Source organism: Phyllostomus discolor, chromosome X (genome assembly GCF_004126475.2).
Source record: "Phyllostomus discolor isolate MPI-MPIP mPhyDis1 chromosome X, mPhyDis1.pri.v3, whole genome shotgun sequence".
Classification (NCBI taxonomy): domain Eukaryota; kingdom Metazoa; phylum Chordata; class Mammalia; order Chiroptera; family Phyllostomidae; genus Phyllostomus; species Phyllostomus discolor.
This window is the reverse complement of record NC_050198.1, coordinates 43378617-43397979: the sequence shown is the minus strand read 5'-3', so window position 1 is coordinate 43397979 and position 19363 is coordinate 43378617. Positions and strand designations below refer to the sequence as shown.

Genomic DNA, 19363 nt, shown 5'->3' with positions numbered 1-19363 from the left:
GTCATAGATACTTTAATAGGGATTACATTGAATCTATAAATTGCTTTGGGTAGTGTGGACATTTTCATGGTGTTAATTGTTCCAATCCATGAGCATGGTACATGCTTCCATTTGTTTGTGTCTTCCTTAGTTTCTTTCTTCAGTGTTCTATGGTTTTCTGATTATAGGTCTTTTACCTCCTTGGTTAGGTTTATTCCTACATGCTCTATTTTTCTTGTTGCTATATCAAATGGGATATATTTCCTGATTTCTATTTCTGATGTTTCACTGTTGGTGTACAAAAGTGCCTTTGATTTATGAATATTGACTTTGTACCCCACTGCTTTTCCCAGGTCATTTATTAGGTTTAGTAGTTTTTTGGTGGAATCTATAGGATTTTCTATGTACACCATCATGTCATCTGCAAACAGTAATAGTTTTGCTTCCTTCTTTCCAATTTAAATGTCTTTTATTTCTTTTTTTTGTCTGATTGCTGTGACTAGAACTTCCAGTACTGTGTTGAATAGGAGTGTTGAAAGTGGGCATCCTTGTCTTATTCCTGATCTTAGTGGGAACGCTCTAAGTTTTTGTCCATTGAGTATGATGTTGACTGTAAGTCTCTCCTGTATGGACTTTATTGTGTTGAGGAATTCTCCCTCTATTCCCACTTTGCCGAGCATTTTTATCATAAGTGTGTGCTGTACCTTATCAAATGCTTTTTGCACATCTATTGATATGATCATGTGATTTTTGCCTTTTGTGTTGTTTGTGTGGTGTATTATGTTTATTGATATGCTAATATTGTATCATCCTTGCATCCCTTAGATGGATCCCACTTGGTCATGTTGTATCATCTTTTTCACATAATGCTGGATGCATTTTTCCAATATTTTGTGGAGGATTCTAGCATCTATGTCCATCAGCTATATTGGCTTGAAGTATTCTCTCTTTGTTATGTCTTTATCTGGTTTTGGGATTAGGATGATGTTGGCTTCATAAAAACAGTTTGTGAGTCTTTCCATCTTCTTGAATTTTTTGGAATAACCTGTGATGGGTAAGGTTAGCTCTTCCTTAACTGATTTGTAATGTTCTCCTGTGAAACCATCTGGTCCAGGACTTTTGTGTGTTGGAAGCTTATCAAGTACTGTTTCAATTTCATCAGGTGTTATTGGTCTGTTCAGGATTTCTGCATCTTCTTTTCTCAGTTTTATAAGATTATATTTTTGTAGAAATTTGTTCATTTCACCTAGGTTTTCAAATTTCTTGGCATATTGCCCTTCATAGTAATTTCTTACAATCCTTTCTATTTCTCTGGTGTCTGTTGCAATCTCTATGCTTTCCGATTGTTCTTATTTGGGTCCTCTCTCTTTTTTTTTATTTTATTTATTTATTTTTAGAGAGGGGAAAGGAGGGAGAAAGAGAGAAGGGAGAGAAACATCAATGTGTGGTTGCCTCTCACATGGCCCTCACTGGGTCCTGGCCCGCAACCCAGGCAGGTGCCCTGACTGGGAATCAAACCTGCAATTCTTTGGTTCCCAGCCCACGCCCAATCCACTGAGCTATGCCAGCCAGAGCTCTCTTTTTTTCTTGATGAGTCTGCTTAAAGACATTGATTTTGTTTAACTTTTCAAAGAACCAGCTTCTGGACTCATTGATCCTTACAATTGTGCTTTCAGTCTCTATATAATTTTATTATACTCTGATCTTGTTTATTTCCTTGCTTTTACTTGCTCTGGGTTGTCTTTGTTGTTGTTCCTCGAGTTCTTGTAGGGGCAGGGGTAGGTTGTTTATTTGAAATGTTTTTACCTTATTTAGGTAGGGTACATCACTATTAACTTCCCTCTCAGGACAAGCTTTGCTGTGTCCCATAAGTTTTAGGCTGTTGTGAGTTCATTTTCATTTGTTTCCAGAAACTTTTTGATTTCTTCCCTAATCTCATTTTTTACCCAGTCATTGTTTAATAGCATGCTATTCAATCTCCATGATTTTGAGTGTTTTGGAGTTTTCTCTTTGAGGTTGGTTTCTAGTTTCAGTCCCTTGTTCTTGAAAAAAATGCTTGACATGATGTCAATTTTCTTGAATTTGTTGAGGCTTGTTTTGTGTCCTATTATGTGTTCTCTCTGAAAATGTTCCATGTGCATTTGAAAAGAAACTCTATTTTGCTTCTTTGGGAAGAAAGGCTGATATATTTTTGTTAAGTCCATTTTATCTAGGACATTATTCAATGTCACAATATCTTTGTTCTTATTTTGTTTGGAAGATCTGTCCATTTTTGACTGTGGGGTGTGAAAATCTTGTACTATAATTGTGTTGTTGTCAAAATCTTTCTTGAAGTCTTCAAATATTTTCTTTATGTATTTGGGTGTTCCCATGTTAGGTGCATATATATTTACTATGTTTATGTCTCCTTGATTGATTATTCCCTTGGTTATTATGAAGTCACCTTCTCAGTCTCTTCTTATGGTTCCTTTTTTGAAGTCTATTTCATCCGATATGAGTATTGCTACCCCAGCTGTTTTTTTTTTTTCCTGTCCATTTGCTTGGGATATTTGTTTCTAGACCTTCACTTTCAGTCTGTGTAGGCATTTTGTTCTGTGGTGGGTCTCGTGTAGGCAGCATATATGTGGGTCATGTTTTCTTATCCACTCCTTTATTCTGATTCTTTTGTTTGCAGCATTTAACCCATTTACATGTAAGGTTATTATTGATAGGTACTTATTCATTGCCATTTTTTCATACCTGTGTTCCTCTCTCTTTCACTGTTTTTCTTCCTGTTCTTAAAGTAAACCCTTTAGCATCTCCTGCAGAGCTGGTTTAAAGGTCATATATTTTTGAGTCTTCTTTTGTCTGGAAATCTCCTTATTTGGCCTTCCATTTTACATAAGAGCCTTGCTAGATAAAGTAGTCTTGGTTACAGGCCTTTGGTTTTCATTACTTGCAATATATCTTGCCATTCCCTTCTGGCTTGGAATGTTTCCATTGTGAAGTCAGCTGCTAGTCTTATCGTGGCTCCCTTGTATGTTACTTCCTTTTTTTCCCTTGCTGCCTTTAAGATTCTCTCTTTATCTTGGAATTTTGCCATATTTTTCCTTTTTAAAATGTATTTTATTCATTATGATACTACAGTTGTCCCATTTTCTGCCCTTCACTCCCCTCCACCCAGCACACCCCCTTCCCATCCACATTCCCAAACCCCCTTGGTTCATGTCCATGGGTCATACATATAAGTTCTTTGACTTCAACATTTCCTATACTATTCTACCCTCCCCCATTCTATTTTCTACCTACCATTTACGCTACTTACTCTCTGTAAATTGTTTCCCTCTCTCCCCTTCCCACTCCTCTGTTGAAAGCCCTCCATGTGATCTCCAATTCTGCAGTTTTGTTACTGTTCTAGTTGTTTGCTTAGTTTGGGTTTGTTTTCGTTTTAGGTGTGGTTGTTAATGATTGTGAGTTTGCTGCCATTTTATTGTTCATATTTTTTATCTCCTTTTTTCTTAGATAGATCCCTTTAACATTTCATACAATAAGGGCTTAGTCATGATGAACTCCTTTAACTTGACCTTATCTGAGAAGCACTTTATCTGCCCTTCCATTCTAAACAAAAGCTTTGCTGGATAGAGCAATCTTGGATGTAGGTACTTGCCTTTCATGGCTTGAAATACTTCCTTCCAGTACCTTCTTCCCTGTAAGATCTCTTTTGAGACATCAGCTGACTGTCTTATGGGCACTCCTTTGTAGGTAACTGTCTCCTTTTTTCTTGCTCCTTCCAGTATTCTCTCCTTAATATTAATCTTGGCTAATGTAATTATGATGTGTCTTGGTGTGTTCCTCATTGGGTCCATCTTCTTTGGGACACTCTGAGCTTCCTGAACTTCCTGAAAATTTATTTTCTTTGCCAGATTGGGGAAGTTCTCCTTTATTATTTTTTAAAATAACTTTTCCACTTGTTGCTCTTCTCCTTCTCCTCTGGTATCCCTATAATTCACATGCTGGAACATTTCAACACGTCCTGGAAGTTCCTAAGCCTCCCCTCATTTTTTTTTTGAATTCTTGTTTCTTCATTCTTTTTTGGTTGGATGTTTCTTTATTCCTTCTGGTCCACACTGTTGATTTCAGTCCCAGTTTCCTTCCCATCACTATTGGTTCCCTGTATATTTTCCTTTATTTCACTTAGCATAGCCTTCATTTTTTCATCTAACTTGCAACCAAATTCAACTACTTCTGTGAGCATCCTGATTAGCAGTGTTTTGATCATTGCATCTGATAGGTTGGCTATCTCTTCATCGCTTAGTTGTATTTTTTCCAGAGCTTTAATCTGTTCTTTCATTTGGGCCAATTTTTTTTTTCTTGACATGCCTGTTACATAGTGAGGGGTGGATCCTTTGTCATTCACCCAGGTGGGGTAACCCACATTCCTGTGTTTTGATGTTGTATGTGGGGAAGGGGTCTGAGAGGGAGCAATGGTGCTTGCTCTGTTCTCTGCAGGATTTCAATCACTTCCCCCTCTTCCCACAGCAAATTGGGCTCTTCTGGTGCTGATTCCAGTGTGGATGGGTTTGCATATATTCTAGGACCCTGTGGGTCTCTCCAATGAATTCTCCTGTGAGGCTTAGAGTTTCTCCCACTGCCTCAACCCCCACAGGTGTTTCCAATCAATGGTTTGAGTCTTCATTTCCCCATGCTGGGGCCCTGGGTTGTGCAGTCTATCCTGCTCCCCTGTTGTTTCTCCCGGTTTATCTGCATGTGAATGTGGGACCACCCAGTAAAATCCACGACCTCACCGGTCTTCCTGCTGCTGCCTTGCAAGCCAGCTTCAGCCTTTCATGCCCTGCTCCACAATCCGCTGCCTCACTGTGTCTGCCAGCTGCTGCTTGCCCACCCCCATGCCCCAGCCACCTCCTTGCTGCCAGTCCTTTCCTCCCGGCTGCCTGTCTCTGCCCCTCCTGGTCTGGATGAATGTGTCTTCTTTAACTCCTTGGTTGTCTGACTTCCATACAAGTCAATTTTCTGTCAGTTCTGTTTGTTTTTTTTTGTTTGTTTGTTTGCTCATTTTTAAATTATTGTTGTCCTTCTTTTGGTTGTGCAAGGAGGCACAGAGTGTCTACCTGCACCTCCATCTTGGCCATAAGTCAGAATTTTGACATTTTAATTATGATGTGTCTTGAAGTGGGCCTCTTTGGGTTCCCCTTGATTGGGAGTCTCTGTGTTTCCTGGATTTGTGTGACTTTCTCTTTCATCAAATTAGGGAAGTTTTCCATCATTACTTTTACAAACAGGCTTTCTATCCCTTGCTCTTCTCTTTCTGGTGTCCCTATTATATGGATATTATTACATTTTATGTTGTCCTGGATTTCCTATAACCCCTCTTCATTCTTTCTGAGCCTCTTGTCCTTGTCTTGCTCTTTCTGGGTGTTTTTCCTACCTTGTCCTCCCTCTGGCTCATCCAATCCTCCACTTTGTTGAGTCTGCTTTTGATTCCTTCTACTGTGTTCTTCAGTTCAGAAGTTGTATTCTTCCTATCCTGTTGTCCCTTGTTGATAGTTTCTATTTCCTTTTTCATGTTTATATAGTTTGCAGTGAGTTCATTGTAGTTTCCCTATAGTTTTTGGTAATTCTCTGTGAGCTCATTGAGCTTCCTTATGACCATTGCTTTGAACTCCATATCTGATAGTTGACTTGCCTCTATTTTATTTAGCATTCTTTCTGAGGCTTCCTCCTTTCCTTTCATTTGAGGACCATTTCTTTGTCTTCCCATTGTTTGTTTGTGTTCACTTGGAGGAGGAAGGCAAGATGGTTTAAGACAGTGGGAATATATTCTACGGTATTCACAGTACCAAACCAAAGAGAAGAAATAGTTGATCCTTTGGATATGTATAGTGTTAACCATGGTATTTCAACCAACTAGCCACTTTTTAGAAAGGGCGGAAAAAAGATAAGTCTCTTGTTGAGTGGGGGGAATGACTGTGAGTTGGATCTAAAAAGCTGTGAGCTTACGGGAGGTCAGATTATGAGGTACAGTGAGAGCAAAGGATAAAAAAATAGATGCAGTGTGTGAGAGAATAGGGTTAACCACAACAGTATTGAAGTTCTGGAAACAGTGAAGTGAGCTATGATCTGAGAGGGCTGCTGTATAATATTTACAATTGTAATCAACCACAGTTATTTACAATAGTAATGGAGCAACAATCATAGGACAGAATCTGTATGATCTGAATAACAAGAATAGGAAGTACAGGAGATAGAGTAGTGTGGTATTGGAAAACAAGTTAAATGAAAGTCGAAAAATTTAAAATACACTATGAAAGAGAGAACAAGTGAAACCAAAGAATGCAATTTAACAAACCAAGCAAAGAAGACTAAACAAAAGAAAAAATACTAATAAAATTAAAAAGGAAAAATAATCAAATGCTAGTAATACAAATATACAATAACTTGCAAGTTCTCTGGAGTAGCAAAGTGAAATTTGTCTCACTGTCTCAGCCATTAGAACAACTCCTCTTTGGGTCTAACTCTTGTCTGTTCACAGCTCCAGGTTTTATTGTCTCACTTTTAGTGGGGGTGGGGGGAAGGAAAGAAGAAGGAATAAAAAAGGAAAGAAGGAAAGAAAGGAAGAAGGAGTTTATAATTTAAAAAAAATGAAGACTCCTGCTGTCTTTAATGAAGCCAAACCAGTTTTGCTGGTCTTCCTGGCTGCAGCAGGCTGAGGAGGGATTGGTGGGGTTGGACTCAATCTGCCTCTAAATGGCAAGGTCAGATGTGGTCCATCCCTAGGGCTGCGGGCATGAGCACTGGCCTCTGCTGCTGGGGTGGAACCGGCAGCATCTGGGCCTTGGGTTTGGGTGTACACCATTTCCAAACTATAGGCACATGTGCTTAGCCTCCACCACTGGGGCAGAATGGGCAGCCTCAGGGCCATGGGCTCAGGAGTGTTCCCCAGGTCTGCTGGCTTGAGACCTCAGCCTCTGCCACTGGGGTGGTACTGGCAGCCTCTGGGCTGCAGGTTTGGGTGTTCATTGTCCCTGTGGTTTCCGGCGTGAGTGCTCAGCCTCCACTGCTGCAGTGGCAGCCAGGGTGGGGAGTGGCTTGGTCGGTGGCACACCTCCAGGGGCTGGGGCCAGGGTTAGGGGCATAGTCACAGCTCTGGAAGTAGAGGTGGGCCCAGGACTGAGGTTGTGGAGGCTGCTTGGGTGCACCTGGGTGTGGTGAGGGTGGCTACCCTGGGAGAATTCCCCAAACAGCCACTGAGTGCCCCTTTTTTCCTCTTTTTATTTTTGAAAAATTCCTCCTGCTTAAGCCTGCCACACCAAACAAGCCCCTGGCCTCTCACACAGCCCAACTCTCCAGCCAGACTGTGGACTATCCATGTCAGGGCCTGGCACAGCCCAATTCTTCCCATCCTGTGTCCACATTTCCAGAGGGTGCACACCGCCCATGTGTGTTCACCACCTCCTCCTTATTCACCTTCTGACTTCAAGCATCCAGGTCCATCCTAGCACTGCTCAAGCCTTGTTTGGCACGGGAAGGAGACATTGACCTGGCTCTCTCCCAAAAATCTTGTGGCAGACCAGGTTGGTGCTGGGGCTGGGCCCACAGCCGCCCTGGTCCCGTTGCTGATCCCAGGGACCTTATTCCTGAAGCACTCTCCTTACTGTCTGATTTTTCAATGTTCTCTAGAGTTTTGGCCTCCAATCTTCATCTATGCTGGGATACCATTGGCTGTTCACTCTGTCCCTCAAAAGATTGGCTAGGTGTTTCACACATGCACAGGGAGAAGTGGACTCTGCTCCCATCTATCTTGCCTCCATCTTCCAAACCTCCAATTGATGCAATTTAACAATACATGCCATTAGGTTAAGGAATAGCTGTGTCTCATAAAATAGAACTATGAAAAATAAAAATAAGGTAAAACACAGAAGCACAAAATCAACAACAATCAATTGCTCTTCTATCTTGTTTCCATAATGCCTAATATACAGTTATTTGAAATTTTGTGAATGTTTGCTTTTCTCTTTTTATCAAGAAATGTATGGTATAGGCCTATCTTTGGTGTATCTGCTAGTAGAATATGAGAGGAGAAACATATATAAGCAGTATGTGTCCCTGCCGTATACAGTAGTACTAATCAAATCACATTTTATGCTTGAGTGGCAGCATTATTATTAAGGAAAAAAGCAGTACCTGAATACATAGTATTGTAAAATAAGTCTGCTGTTACAATATCTCTAGGCCAGGGGTGTCAAAGTCATTTTCACTGGGGGCCACATCAGCCTTGTGGTTGCCTTCTAAAGGCCAGAATAATTTTAGGACTGTATAAATGTAACTACTCCTTAACTGTTAAGGAGTTAAACTTATATTTGGCCCTTTAAAGTCAACTGCGAGGCTGATGTGGCCCCTGGTGAAAATGACTTTGACACCCCTGCTCTAGGCTATCTGACTTCTCATTTTGACAGTCTCAACAAAAAGGAAACATAGTAATGCATTTAGATTATTTTCTGTAAAATTTGGGGGGTAGTTATTGTCATAACTCTGTATAAAACTATTCAGAGAATGCTTCTTAAAAGCTCAAAAGGTTCTCTGAATTTTTTAATAAATGTATTATATATATATCTATTGCACTAGAACAACAGTTAATGATATGTAATTACTGAGGCAGAATTACCTTATCAAAGAAATTTCAGCACTATATAAAAGATGGTTAGTAAGTTTTCCAAGTATCTTATGTGTGTCATTTTCTCCCTAAAATAATATGATATTATGTATGTCTTGGAGAGTGGGCAGCCACTTTCCTTCCTTTCTTCTTTTCTTTCTTTCCTTCTTTCTATTTATTTTTCATAACTCTAAATTTTATGGTTTACATAATTCAGTATGGTCCCCAAGTCACATCACCATCAGTACAGTGAAAACGTTCTCTCAGCCCTGGCTGGCATAGGTCAGTGGATTGAGCGCAGGCTGCGAACCAAAGTGTCGCAGGTTCAATTCCAGTCAGGGTACATGCCTGGGTTGCAGGCCACAGCCCCAGCAACTGCACATTGATGTTTCTCTCTCTCCCTATCTCCTTCCCTATCCTCTCTAAAAATAAATATTTTTTAAAAAAATCTTTAAAAAAAGTTCTCTCTATAACAGAAAGGTAAAATCTTTGTTTTTTGAGGAAGATAGATTTAATGAGTGAGCAAATACGAGCATGTCTTTAGCCTGATTATCCTTCCTGAGGAAATAAATTTGCTGCTTAGCAGGATAGTATGAATATGACAAATAAAGCTGGTAATGAAAGAAGAATAAGCTCATAAACACTGCTTGGAATGAGAGAAATGCCTTCTAGCTGGGCGTATATTTTCTTAAGATGCCATGTAATGGAGGAAACACACATAGGGTAGCATCCTTAGGACTTCCCCTATACAAGGTCAAATGTTAGTGAAGATGCAGAGAACCTCTGATGAAGTGGAATATAAATGGAGAGACTTCTCATGAAAGAGCCACCTGCAAAATAGAGATGTTTCCTAGGGTGTGTGTGTGTGTGTGTGTGTGTGTGTAGATAGAGAGAGAGAGAGGCAGAGATAAAGAGGAAGAGGAGAGATATTTCAGTGTGTGCACATTTACTAGTGCCCTCAAAGAACCTCAGGCTCTCTAGCCTCTCTACTACCAACACCAACCTTTAAGAAGGTTCAAGGCAGAGGTCTGTGGGAAAGTAGGGCTGTCTCTCTGGTTGGACCAGACACGTCAGTATCTAAACACATCAAAATCTTCATCAAGTAGAACTTTCCAGACAAAAGTATTCTGTTCATTCCAGAACTATTCATAATTCGGAGAGAAGAATAGAGTGCTTCCTGAAATCCTCATTGGAATAACTGCGTAGGTTTGATACTGCAAACTTGTTGCTAAATATTCTATGGCCATAAAAATTAATGCACCAACACCTGTGTGGAAAAAAGTAAAAATCAAGATATACTGCATTTGTGTAGCATGTTATGGCTTCTAGAGCATTTCCGTGTGTGTTCCCTATTCACAACCAACCTTGACGTGGACAGGGCAGGAATGATTATGTTTTGACATGATCACCACCTCGCTAATGTCATGATGATGGCAAGTGAAAAAGTGAGGAGTAGAACCCAGGCTTTGGATTTCTAGCCCATTACCTCTCATCATGCCATATTGGAGTATATTTTTAATATTTCAAATAAGTTTATCATTTTATACTACTGCTTTCTTAATGGCAAGATAAGTATCACATTAGGGAAACATGGAAAAACAAGTAGGATACAGGTTTTAAAAAGTATATAGACATTAAAAATTAAAGCAGAGTAAATGTTAACTATTTAGCCTCTATTTTCTAATCAGTTTAAATAACTTTAATGCATGTTTTTAAACTGAAAATTAACTTTAATGCCAATATGGAACCCTCTTAATGCTTGGTGAATTATACTATATCATTTCATTTTAATTTCCTTTCTTTTGTAGAGTATCTGACATTCTGGCACACATATGTGGAAGTTGGAATTATCTTTCCATGTTACAATATACAAGGAGAAAATTCCATGGAAATTTTGTAGATTAATTCTTATACCCTAAAGATACATATATTTTTTCAAATGAATTATTTACTTTACCTTCCTTCAAATTCTCTTTATTTAATAATTTTTAATTGAGTGCTTAAAACAAACTCAATTTACAATAAAAGTGAAGAACAGAAATTGTGAGCTCTGTCTCATGTTGGGTGAACACTCCCTGTGACCCTTTAGTTTAAAGATTAAATGTAATGGGCACACACAGAGATGACATGAGCACATCTGACTGAAACTAAGGTTAAACTAAAGCTGTTGAGACTTTGAGGTGATTTTAAGTTAATTTCTAAAGAAAAGAGAACCTCTTAGCATATACATTTTCAGTCAATAGCAAAACAACCCAGAAAAGGTAATTTCAATGAAAGTATTTTTGCCCAATTGCTGTATAAAGACATATGTTTCAAAGAAACTGGCCTTCAACATGGTTATGTGCCTCCTGATCAGAGGAAAATAACTAGGTCTACTCGACAGTCTTGAAGCATAGACAAGAGAGGACATTTTTCAAAAAACATGTCATTGTATCAAAGTGAGGTTAAACAATGTCACTTAGCTTTTTCCCACCCCCTTCTTCTGTATGCTCATGCTATAGCATCCAGTATGCTTTAAAAGAGAACCACATGGACGCCACACCCATTACTTTATGTTACCTAAGTCTTCAAGAATTCACTTGGCTTATTTCACTTAGCATAATACACTCCAGTTTAATCCATGCTGTTGCAAAGGGTAGGAGCTCTTCCTTTCTTTCTGCTGGTGGGTGTAAAATGAAGACAACTGCACTTGAGCAACAGTTAAAGTTAAAAAAAGAACAGACTTGGTTGGATTTTAAGGGATTTGCAAAAGTGGACTAATGTAATTTTTTTAAACATGTCTTCAACCCACTATCATACCCTACTCCAAATCAGCCAGGATTGTGGTGAAAAGTTGGTAGAAAAGGTAGATATGTGTCTCTGTGTAAAGGTCAATGTCCAGCTCTCACTTCTCATCAGCATCAGCCTCTTCATTTCAGCATTCTTTACAGGAACATTTAGGATATCAATACTAATATATTTAAGATACTAATACTAATATATTTAGGATTTTAGGATATTAATAGTAATATATTCAGGGCATTAGGATTTAAAATATTAATACTAATGTCTCCTAAAGATACTAGTATTGATATCCTAAATACATGTGAGATATGACTTGGGCCAACAAGGCACATATATTTTGTGTTATCATTTTTATCTGTTACTTCACTCTATTTTTCTCAGTATTCTACCACTTGCCAAATTTCAAGCTCAGGCACAGATGGTGAGAAAATGATTTTTGTCTACCAAGCAAAAAAAAAAAAAAAGGCCCAAATATTAACAGTTATTTAACAACAGAACCCGACTTATTAGAGCAGGGCTTGGATTTCCAACAGTAATGTCTAAATTTAGAAAGAGTTTTATTTAAAAAATACTTCAAAGTACTTTGAGTTATTGTTATTCATTGAAGGATTCATCATGTTTATGCACTTGCCACCTAGAATGTCAAGCCCCATGTTAAATTTTAAATTGTTTCTGTTACAACCAGTTGTCTTTGCTTTCTGTTTCACAGCAGTATGCCCTTTGTCTCTTAACCTTCATTCACCTCAAATATTCATAGATAAAGAGGTCCCTAAATGGATACTTTTTAAAGTATCTGAAGAATCGTGAGGTTGTCAAACCACTGCTTCAATGCTCCTTACATTAAATGTCATTTCTATAGCCTGAAAAAGTTTAGCAGAGTACAAGTTTGGTTTTGATTACATAATTATGCTACACAAATATGAAAAAATCACTAAAACCTCCAGGTGCTTAAACAGTTTGATAGGCTGTAGCCATTCTGCCATCAGCACCCCTAGCTGTGTTGCTTAGCAACATTTTAATTCCAGAATTGAAGGAGATGCCTTCCCTGTGGATAGGGAAACAGAAATAAAAGGGGTTTTGACAGATGATCTGAGTAGTTTCTTCTTTTTTAAAAGTACATTTTATTGATTATGCTATTACAGTTTTCCCAATTCCCCCCCCAGCCCTGTATCCCCCAACCCTCCAACATCCCCCCCTTAGTTCATGTTCATGGGTTGTACATATAGGTTCTTTGACTTCTGGGTTCCTATACCATTCTTAACTTCTCCCCAAACCAATTATGCTTCTTATTTCTGTACCTTTCCCTGCCATTCTTCTCCTCCCCCATCACACTGAAAACCCTGGGTGTGATGTCCATTTCTCTGATACTGTACCTGTTCTAGTTGTTTGCTTCATATTTGTTTTTGCTGTTGTTTTTAGTCTCTGTTGATAGTTGTGACTTTGTTGGCATTTTGCTGTACATAGTTTTTGATCTTCTTCAATTTCTTACATAAGACCCTTTAACATTTAATATAATAAGAGCTTGGTGATGATGAACTCCTTTAACTTGACATTATCTGGGAAGCACTTTATCTGCCCTTCCATTTTAAATGAAAGCTTTGCTGGATAGAGCAATCTTGTATGTAGGTCGTTGCTTTTCATGACTTCAAATATTTCTTTCTAGCCCCTTCTTCCCTGCAAAGTTCGTTTGAAGAACTCAGCTGATAGCCTTATGGGCACTCCTTTGTAGGTAACTCTCTCTTTTCCTCTTGCTGCTTTTAAGATTCTCTCTTTATCTTTAATCTTGGGTAACTTAATGATGATGTGCCTTGGTGTGTTCCTCTTTGTGTCCAACTTCTTTGGGACTCTCTCAGCTTCCTGGACTTCCTGGAAGTCTATTTCCTTTGCCAGATTGGAAAAGTTTTCCTTCATTATTTGTGAAAATAAACTTTCACTTTCTTGCTATTGTTCTTCTCTTTCTGGCACCCCTATGATTTGGATATTAGAACATTTAAAGTTGTCCTGGAGGTTTCTAAGGCTCTCTTCATTTTTTTGAATTCTTATTTCTTCATTCTGTTCCAGTCAGATGTTTATACCTTCCTTTTGTTCCAAATCATTGCTCTGAGTCCTGGTTTCCTTCCTGTCACTGTTGGCTCCCTGAATATTTTGCTTTATTTCACTTTATGTAGTCTTCATTTTTTCTTTCATTTTGCAACCAAGCTCAATCAGTTCAGTGAGCATCCTGATTACCAATGTTTTGAATTCCACATCAAATAGGTTGGCTATCTCCTCATTGCTTAGCTTTTTTCTCTGAACTTTTGTTCTGTTCTTTCATTTGGGCCATATTTCTTTGTCTCAGTGCACCTGTTAAGTTGTAAGGGAGTGGGGCCTTAGGTATTCACCAGAGCAGGGAAACTCCCCTGGTTGCACTGTGGCACTGTCTGTGGAGGAGGGGTCAGAGAGCAGCTCTCTGCTCTCTGCTGGGCTCTAGCCCCACTTTTCAACCAACTGTCATGTGAGACTGGGAATTTCTTTCAACATGGCAACCCCTGCTGTAGTCCACAGTCAGCTCTGAGTCTCATTCAGCAGCCCCACCCACACAGTCCACTGCTATGCCCCAGATTATCTTTGTCCACTCATCTGCCCATCTCCCTCCTACAGGTCTGGTTGACTGTTTCTTTAATTCCTTGGTTGTCAGAGTTCCATGCAGTTTGATTTTCTGGCACTTCTAGTTGATTATTATTTTTAGATTCGTTGTTATCCTCCTTTTAGTTGTGTGAGGAAGCAAAAGGTTTCTAACTATGCCTCCATCTTGGCCAGAACTTTCATTCTGTTTCTTCTAATATACTCTGAAGATCGCTAGCTCTTTTCATGAATGATAAATGGACAGTACGCAGATCAATGGGTTCAGCAAAAAACTGGAATCAGACTCCATGTCTAAAGTGATACAGGCTGAGAGGATCAGAGATTTCCTCATTTTGATGATTTGGTGTATGTTTACTTAAAGGTTCCACAGGAGGGCATTAACCTAAACATTCAGTCATCCTTTGCCCTTTTCTGATGTCTGCTAATAAAAATGATTTTAGAAATGGATACTTTAGCTTTTCTATCACGATGCAAATGTGGCCAGGTATCAGTTGTAGTGCATGGTAAATGGCTATTTACCACAGATTTTAAAATCCAAGATATATCCATGACCATTCTCTCTGCACCTACCTCCACCTCCCATCACAACCACACAAGTAGGCCCACACACAGGAAGGGAGATTAAAGTGAAAGGTGAGGAGAGGGGGATCCACTTGTGGATGTAAGTGTCCACTTGTATGAGAAGTGCTGAAGTTTCCAGACAGCCCTGACAATGATCACCTGTGTCTGAAGGGTGTACTTAGACAGGTAATCATGTTCCTCAGGAAAGGAAAATTGCTTTCTGTGCCTATGGTCTACTTATCTCCAGGAGCTTGCTTTAGTTAACTCCTTATCTTTCCAAAGAGCATTATATAGTGTTTATTGTTTTGGTAACTAGTTGAAAAGGTTATGCCTACTAATGTTGTCTCATTGCATTTTTTCTTCTGTTTACAGGCTGTTGAAAAGGCAAAACCTAAGAATAATCCTATGAAGTAAGTTACTTTTTTTATTAGTTGGAAACTTTAATTTGAATGGACTCTATGTATGTGAAAAATTAAGGTCATAAAATAGACCTTGAATTTTGACCTAGTCTCTATTCATGACAATTTGAAAACAAAAACAAAACAAGAAAAAATCTTTCCAGTAAGTCAGGGCCAGCTTTTATTGTTTTTCAGTAGCTCTGATGCTGAAGTGCCCTAAATTGTGCCTAGTTTACATAAATGAGTATATGCCATCCATGAATAGCTGCCAAATGCTATTATAATCATACTCAAAGCATAATACTTCAGTCTTGTGGATTTTGCACATGCTAAAAACATTACATTTTTTTCCTTTCTTTTTTATTTTAATCATTGTTCAAATACAGTTTTCTCCTTTTTACTCCCAACCCAGTCCCCCCTCCCACCCTCCCCACTTCCCTCCCATTACCACCCTCCCCTTAGTTTATGACCATGTGTCCTTTAAGTTTGTTCCTGTGAACCCTTCCCACTGTCCCCTTAAATTCCCTCTTCTCTCCCCTCCGGTCACCGTCAGCCTGTCCTCTATTTCAGTGTCTTTGGTTATATTTTGCTTGAAAAACATTACATTTTTAATGGAAGCCTTGGACCTATGACAGAGGCATAAATGGTTGCAAATGTACGAGGTGATTTTCAGCCACGTAGGCAGATTTGGCACCCTAGTCTTGTAACTCTTTTAATGAAAAGTTTGTGAAATACATTTAAACAAGGTTTTTATAGCTTACAGAGAGCTATTTCCAAGTAATTTTATAGTACAGCCTTAAATTATAAACAACCTACACAGCACTCTTTTAAATATAGTACATCTTAGACATGCTGTCTCTTCTAGAACAGAAACTTTCAAATTAAGAAGGATGTCTGTCTTGTCATTTAGGTTTGTGACATATGATTTCAGTGTTATGTTTCATACGAATCGTGCTAGCCATGTGGCCTAGAGAAGATCTCCTGTATTTGGTGGGTTAGTACAGGGCTTGTAATGTCACATCTCTAGAACCAATGTGTTAATTTATGTCACCTGACTTCCATTATAATGGGTACCGAATGCAGAAATGGGGAGTGCATTTATTTTTAATAGTTTCTGGGAGAATGGATCAGCTAATTCCAATGACAAGAAGGCTGCTCATTTTTGCAAAAGAATTAACTTCTCCCAAGTCACCAGGTTACTGTTCAGCACAGCATTATATGTAAATTCTAATTCTTTTCCCAAAAAGTTTGGTATATTTTGTTTTCAAATTTAGTTTTTCTTAGGCCACAGAGTATTCTCTGTCAAGCTTCTGTAGCCTGTGTATATATGTTGTCTGGAACTGTATTATGCTGTAGTTGTCCTATGGGAGTATTTTTAGGAGCTGCATTTGTCTATGGTTGTTTCATTGTGGATGAAATTTTCTCTGCAGCCTGATTTCTTCTGTGTCTATGCCCAGAAAGCTTATCTACTGTTAGCTTTTGGCTGGTGAGCTTTGTGGATCAGAGTATGGTGCTAATGAGGCCAGGGCCAAGATTTGTAGTCCCTGGGTGGGACATTAGTGATCTTTTCTCTTATTCGACTACACCCCTCCCTTTGGTCCATCCATATGTAAATATATGTGTTCTCCAGCTCACAAGGGATGAATCAAGGGCTGGAGGAATGTAAATCTAGGCCCTTGATGAGACAAACATCTGCAAGTTCAAGCCCTCTCAATAGGAAATTAATCCCAAACTCTGCTTTTGGGTGCCTAAGATTGGCAGTGTGTGGGGCTGCATTAGATTGTACTTTAATGGCAAGGAAGTGGGAGCAGTTTTCTCTCTGCTTCTTATGAGGATTCAACCCTACAGAAAATTAGTGTTTTATTCACTTTTATTAATTCAGTGCAGAATCTATGTAATGTCTAGCACTTTATGGAACATTGTAAAGAGAAAACAGGAAAACTAGAAGAGCCAAACAGTAATAGAATATGGAGCTTTATACTTTCACATTTTATATTTGAAAATTTGTTTAGTAATCAACCTACATCATAGTCATATAGTAAATACTTAGAATTGTCTTCTGTTTCAACAAGATACTGTTCTCAGTGTGAATTTGGTGTCCTATTGCAGTGGGGCTCACAATATCTAACTCACTTGCCTAGCTACAACCATCAGGACACTTTAAGTAGAGAGACTTCTTCAAGACCTCAACTCAGGGACAGGAATTTCAGAGCATGGTTCAATTACATGGCCAGAAGTGGAGTTTTAAAATATTTTTTGTGTAGTAGTCTTCTTTCCATTTCTGATACCTGCCAGAAAAATTCAGTTACATACAGATTATGGGGGTCCCAAATAGAGTAAGGTTCAACACATGTATGAATGAACAAGTAAGCAAATTGGACACATCCCAGAAAATAGTCTTTCAGGAGCCTGGCTTGGAGGTTTAGTAAGACTGGTGGCTCTACACTAGTGGAGTGTCAGATCAAAAGAGCCCATGTGTTCTAACTGACCAAGTTGTGCAGCCCTTTATTCTTGATTCATGCCACATGTAATATATTTACACATTGCTCTGGTTCATTCTAGCTTTTTTTGCCTCTGATCAGTACCTAGCTTGATTGTGTATGCAATTAGCATTTAATTGTTTGAGCATACAATGGAAAATTTGTACAGTCTTGTCAGAAAAAGTAGAGGTCTGGAGACGTCATTTACAACTAAGGTATGAACAGTTTGGTGAAAGTGATTATATGTGAGATTGGATATCATCATCCAGTGTTTGGCAAATGGTTGGGGAGGGGAAGTCAAAGAAGGATACTTTGTGGCATGTCGAAAGTTCAAATTTGTGTCTACAAAAAATGTTTTATTGGCACACAGCTATATTCATTTATTTCCACATTGTCTGTGGCTCCTTTTGTGCTACAGTAGCAGAGTTGAGTTGTTGCAACAGAGATCATATGGACTACAAAGCCAAAAATGTTTACTATGTGGCCTCTTACCAGATACGTTTGCTGACCCCTGCTTTAGCTGGTCAGGTAGAAAAAGGTCAGGTAAGTTTTTCCATGACTGTGAAGGTTAAACTATCAACCCCTTCTCTTTATGTCCTTTTAAAAAAAATTGAGTAGGTATTTGCTGAGCCCATATCGTGTGTTCTGGATTTTCTGAGGCTGATGTACCACCTAATGCTCATTCAGTGTAGAGACTACCCTTAAATCACTCTTTGAAAGATGTTTTGGATATGAGACCCATTGACCAGGCAGTGAGGCCTCATAAACCAGTGAACACATAACTAGAGTATACTATGTCCTTCAAGCTGTATGTATAAGGATATATTGCAAAATGTACATACACTTTCTAAAATTTCTGTTACTTCACAAGATCTAAGGCTAAGTAAGCTTTCAATTAGAGTGATGGTAAATGATTCACAATACCCATTTAGTTTCTGTATGTTCCTATCTAAATGTTGGCATTCCCCTCCCTATTTCTCAACTACTGTTCAGTTTCTTTTTAACACTTTCATGGATTTTAAGGCTTTTTTCATCACCATAGGAAGACCGTGGTACACATTAATTACACTTTACATAAAGAAGAAATTAAATTTATGCTTAGTGAATATAAGCATGTAATGTACCTGAATACACTAATGACTTTACCCTGAAACATTAAATATTACCTCTTAGGGTAAAAATCAAAATTGAATGTTCTTAAGATCAGTGGTCAGGACAAGAGATGCCAGTGTATGAGGGGGGACCCTAAAAAAGGAATTATCTCCTGGAGGGAATGCATCTTATGATACAGTCTTTACCCACTAGGTGAGTGTTCTAGGGACCCATCTATGTCAGTGTACCAGCTGGCGTTGTTGTGAGAGGTTGAATTTGGCTTTGGTGAATTTTTTTGAAGATTTTTTTTCAATATGTTTGCCCATTTCTTGATAACATATCTGCCCACACTGGGCTGAGTCTTCTGTAGTTTTGACCAAAAATCCTATGACCCCCATGTGCCACCCTCCCTATTTACCTGATCTCACTTCAAGTGACTTTTTTTTTGTTTCCTCAGATGAAAAAAGTCCACAAAGGGAAACATTTTGCCAATGTGGAAGAGGTGAAACAAAAAATGGTAAAAGCACTAAAAGGCATCAAAATTGATTCAAAAACTGTTTTGAGCAAAAAAAAAAATGTCTGGATAGGTATATTGCATCAAATAGAGAGTACTTCGAAGGTGACTGAAATTTAAACATGTAAGAATAAATACACATTTTTATAAATAAATTCTACTTTTGTGGGGCCCCCTCATATTGCTCCAACTATGAAAAAGATACTGGTATCAAAGTTTGTTTAGTATGTTCAAACTGTAGCTCTTTAATGTGTCAGAGAGCATTGCACTTGTATATTCA

General features: G+C 38.7%; 1 protein-coding gene across 1 annotated transcript in view; it reads left to right on the top strand.

Moving 5' to 3' along the window:
* Positions 1-19363, top strand: part of AFF2 (AF4/FMR2 family member 2) — a 587647-nt gene that overhangs the window by 403102 nt on the left and 165182 nt on the right. Inside the window, exon 9 of the mRNA XM_028523486.2 lies at positions 14972-15009. Coding sequence (XP_028379287.1) covers positions 14972-15009 — 38 coding nt within the window. The remainder of the gene's footprint in view (positions 1-14971; positions 15010-19363) is intronic.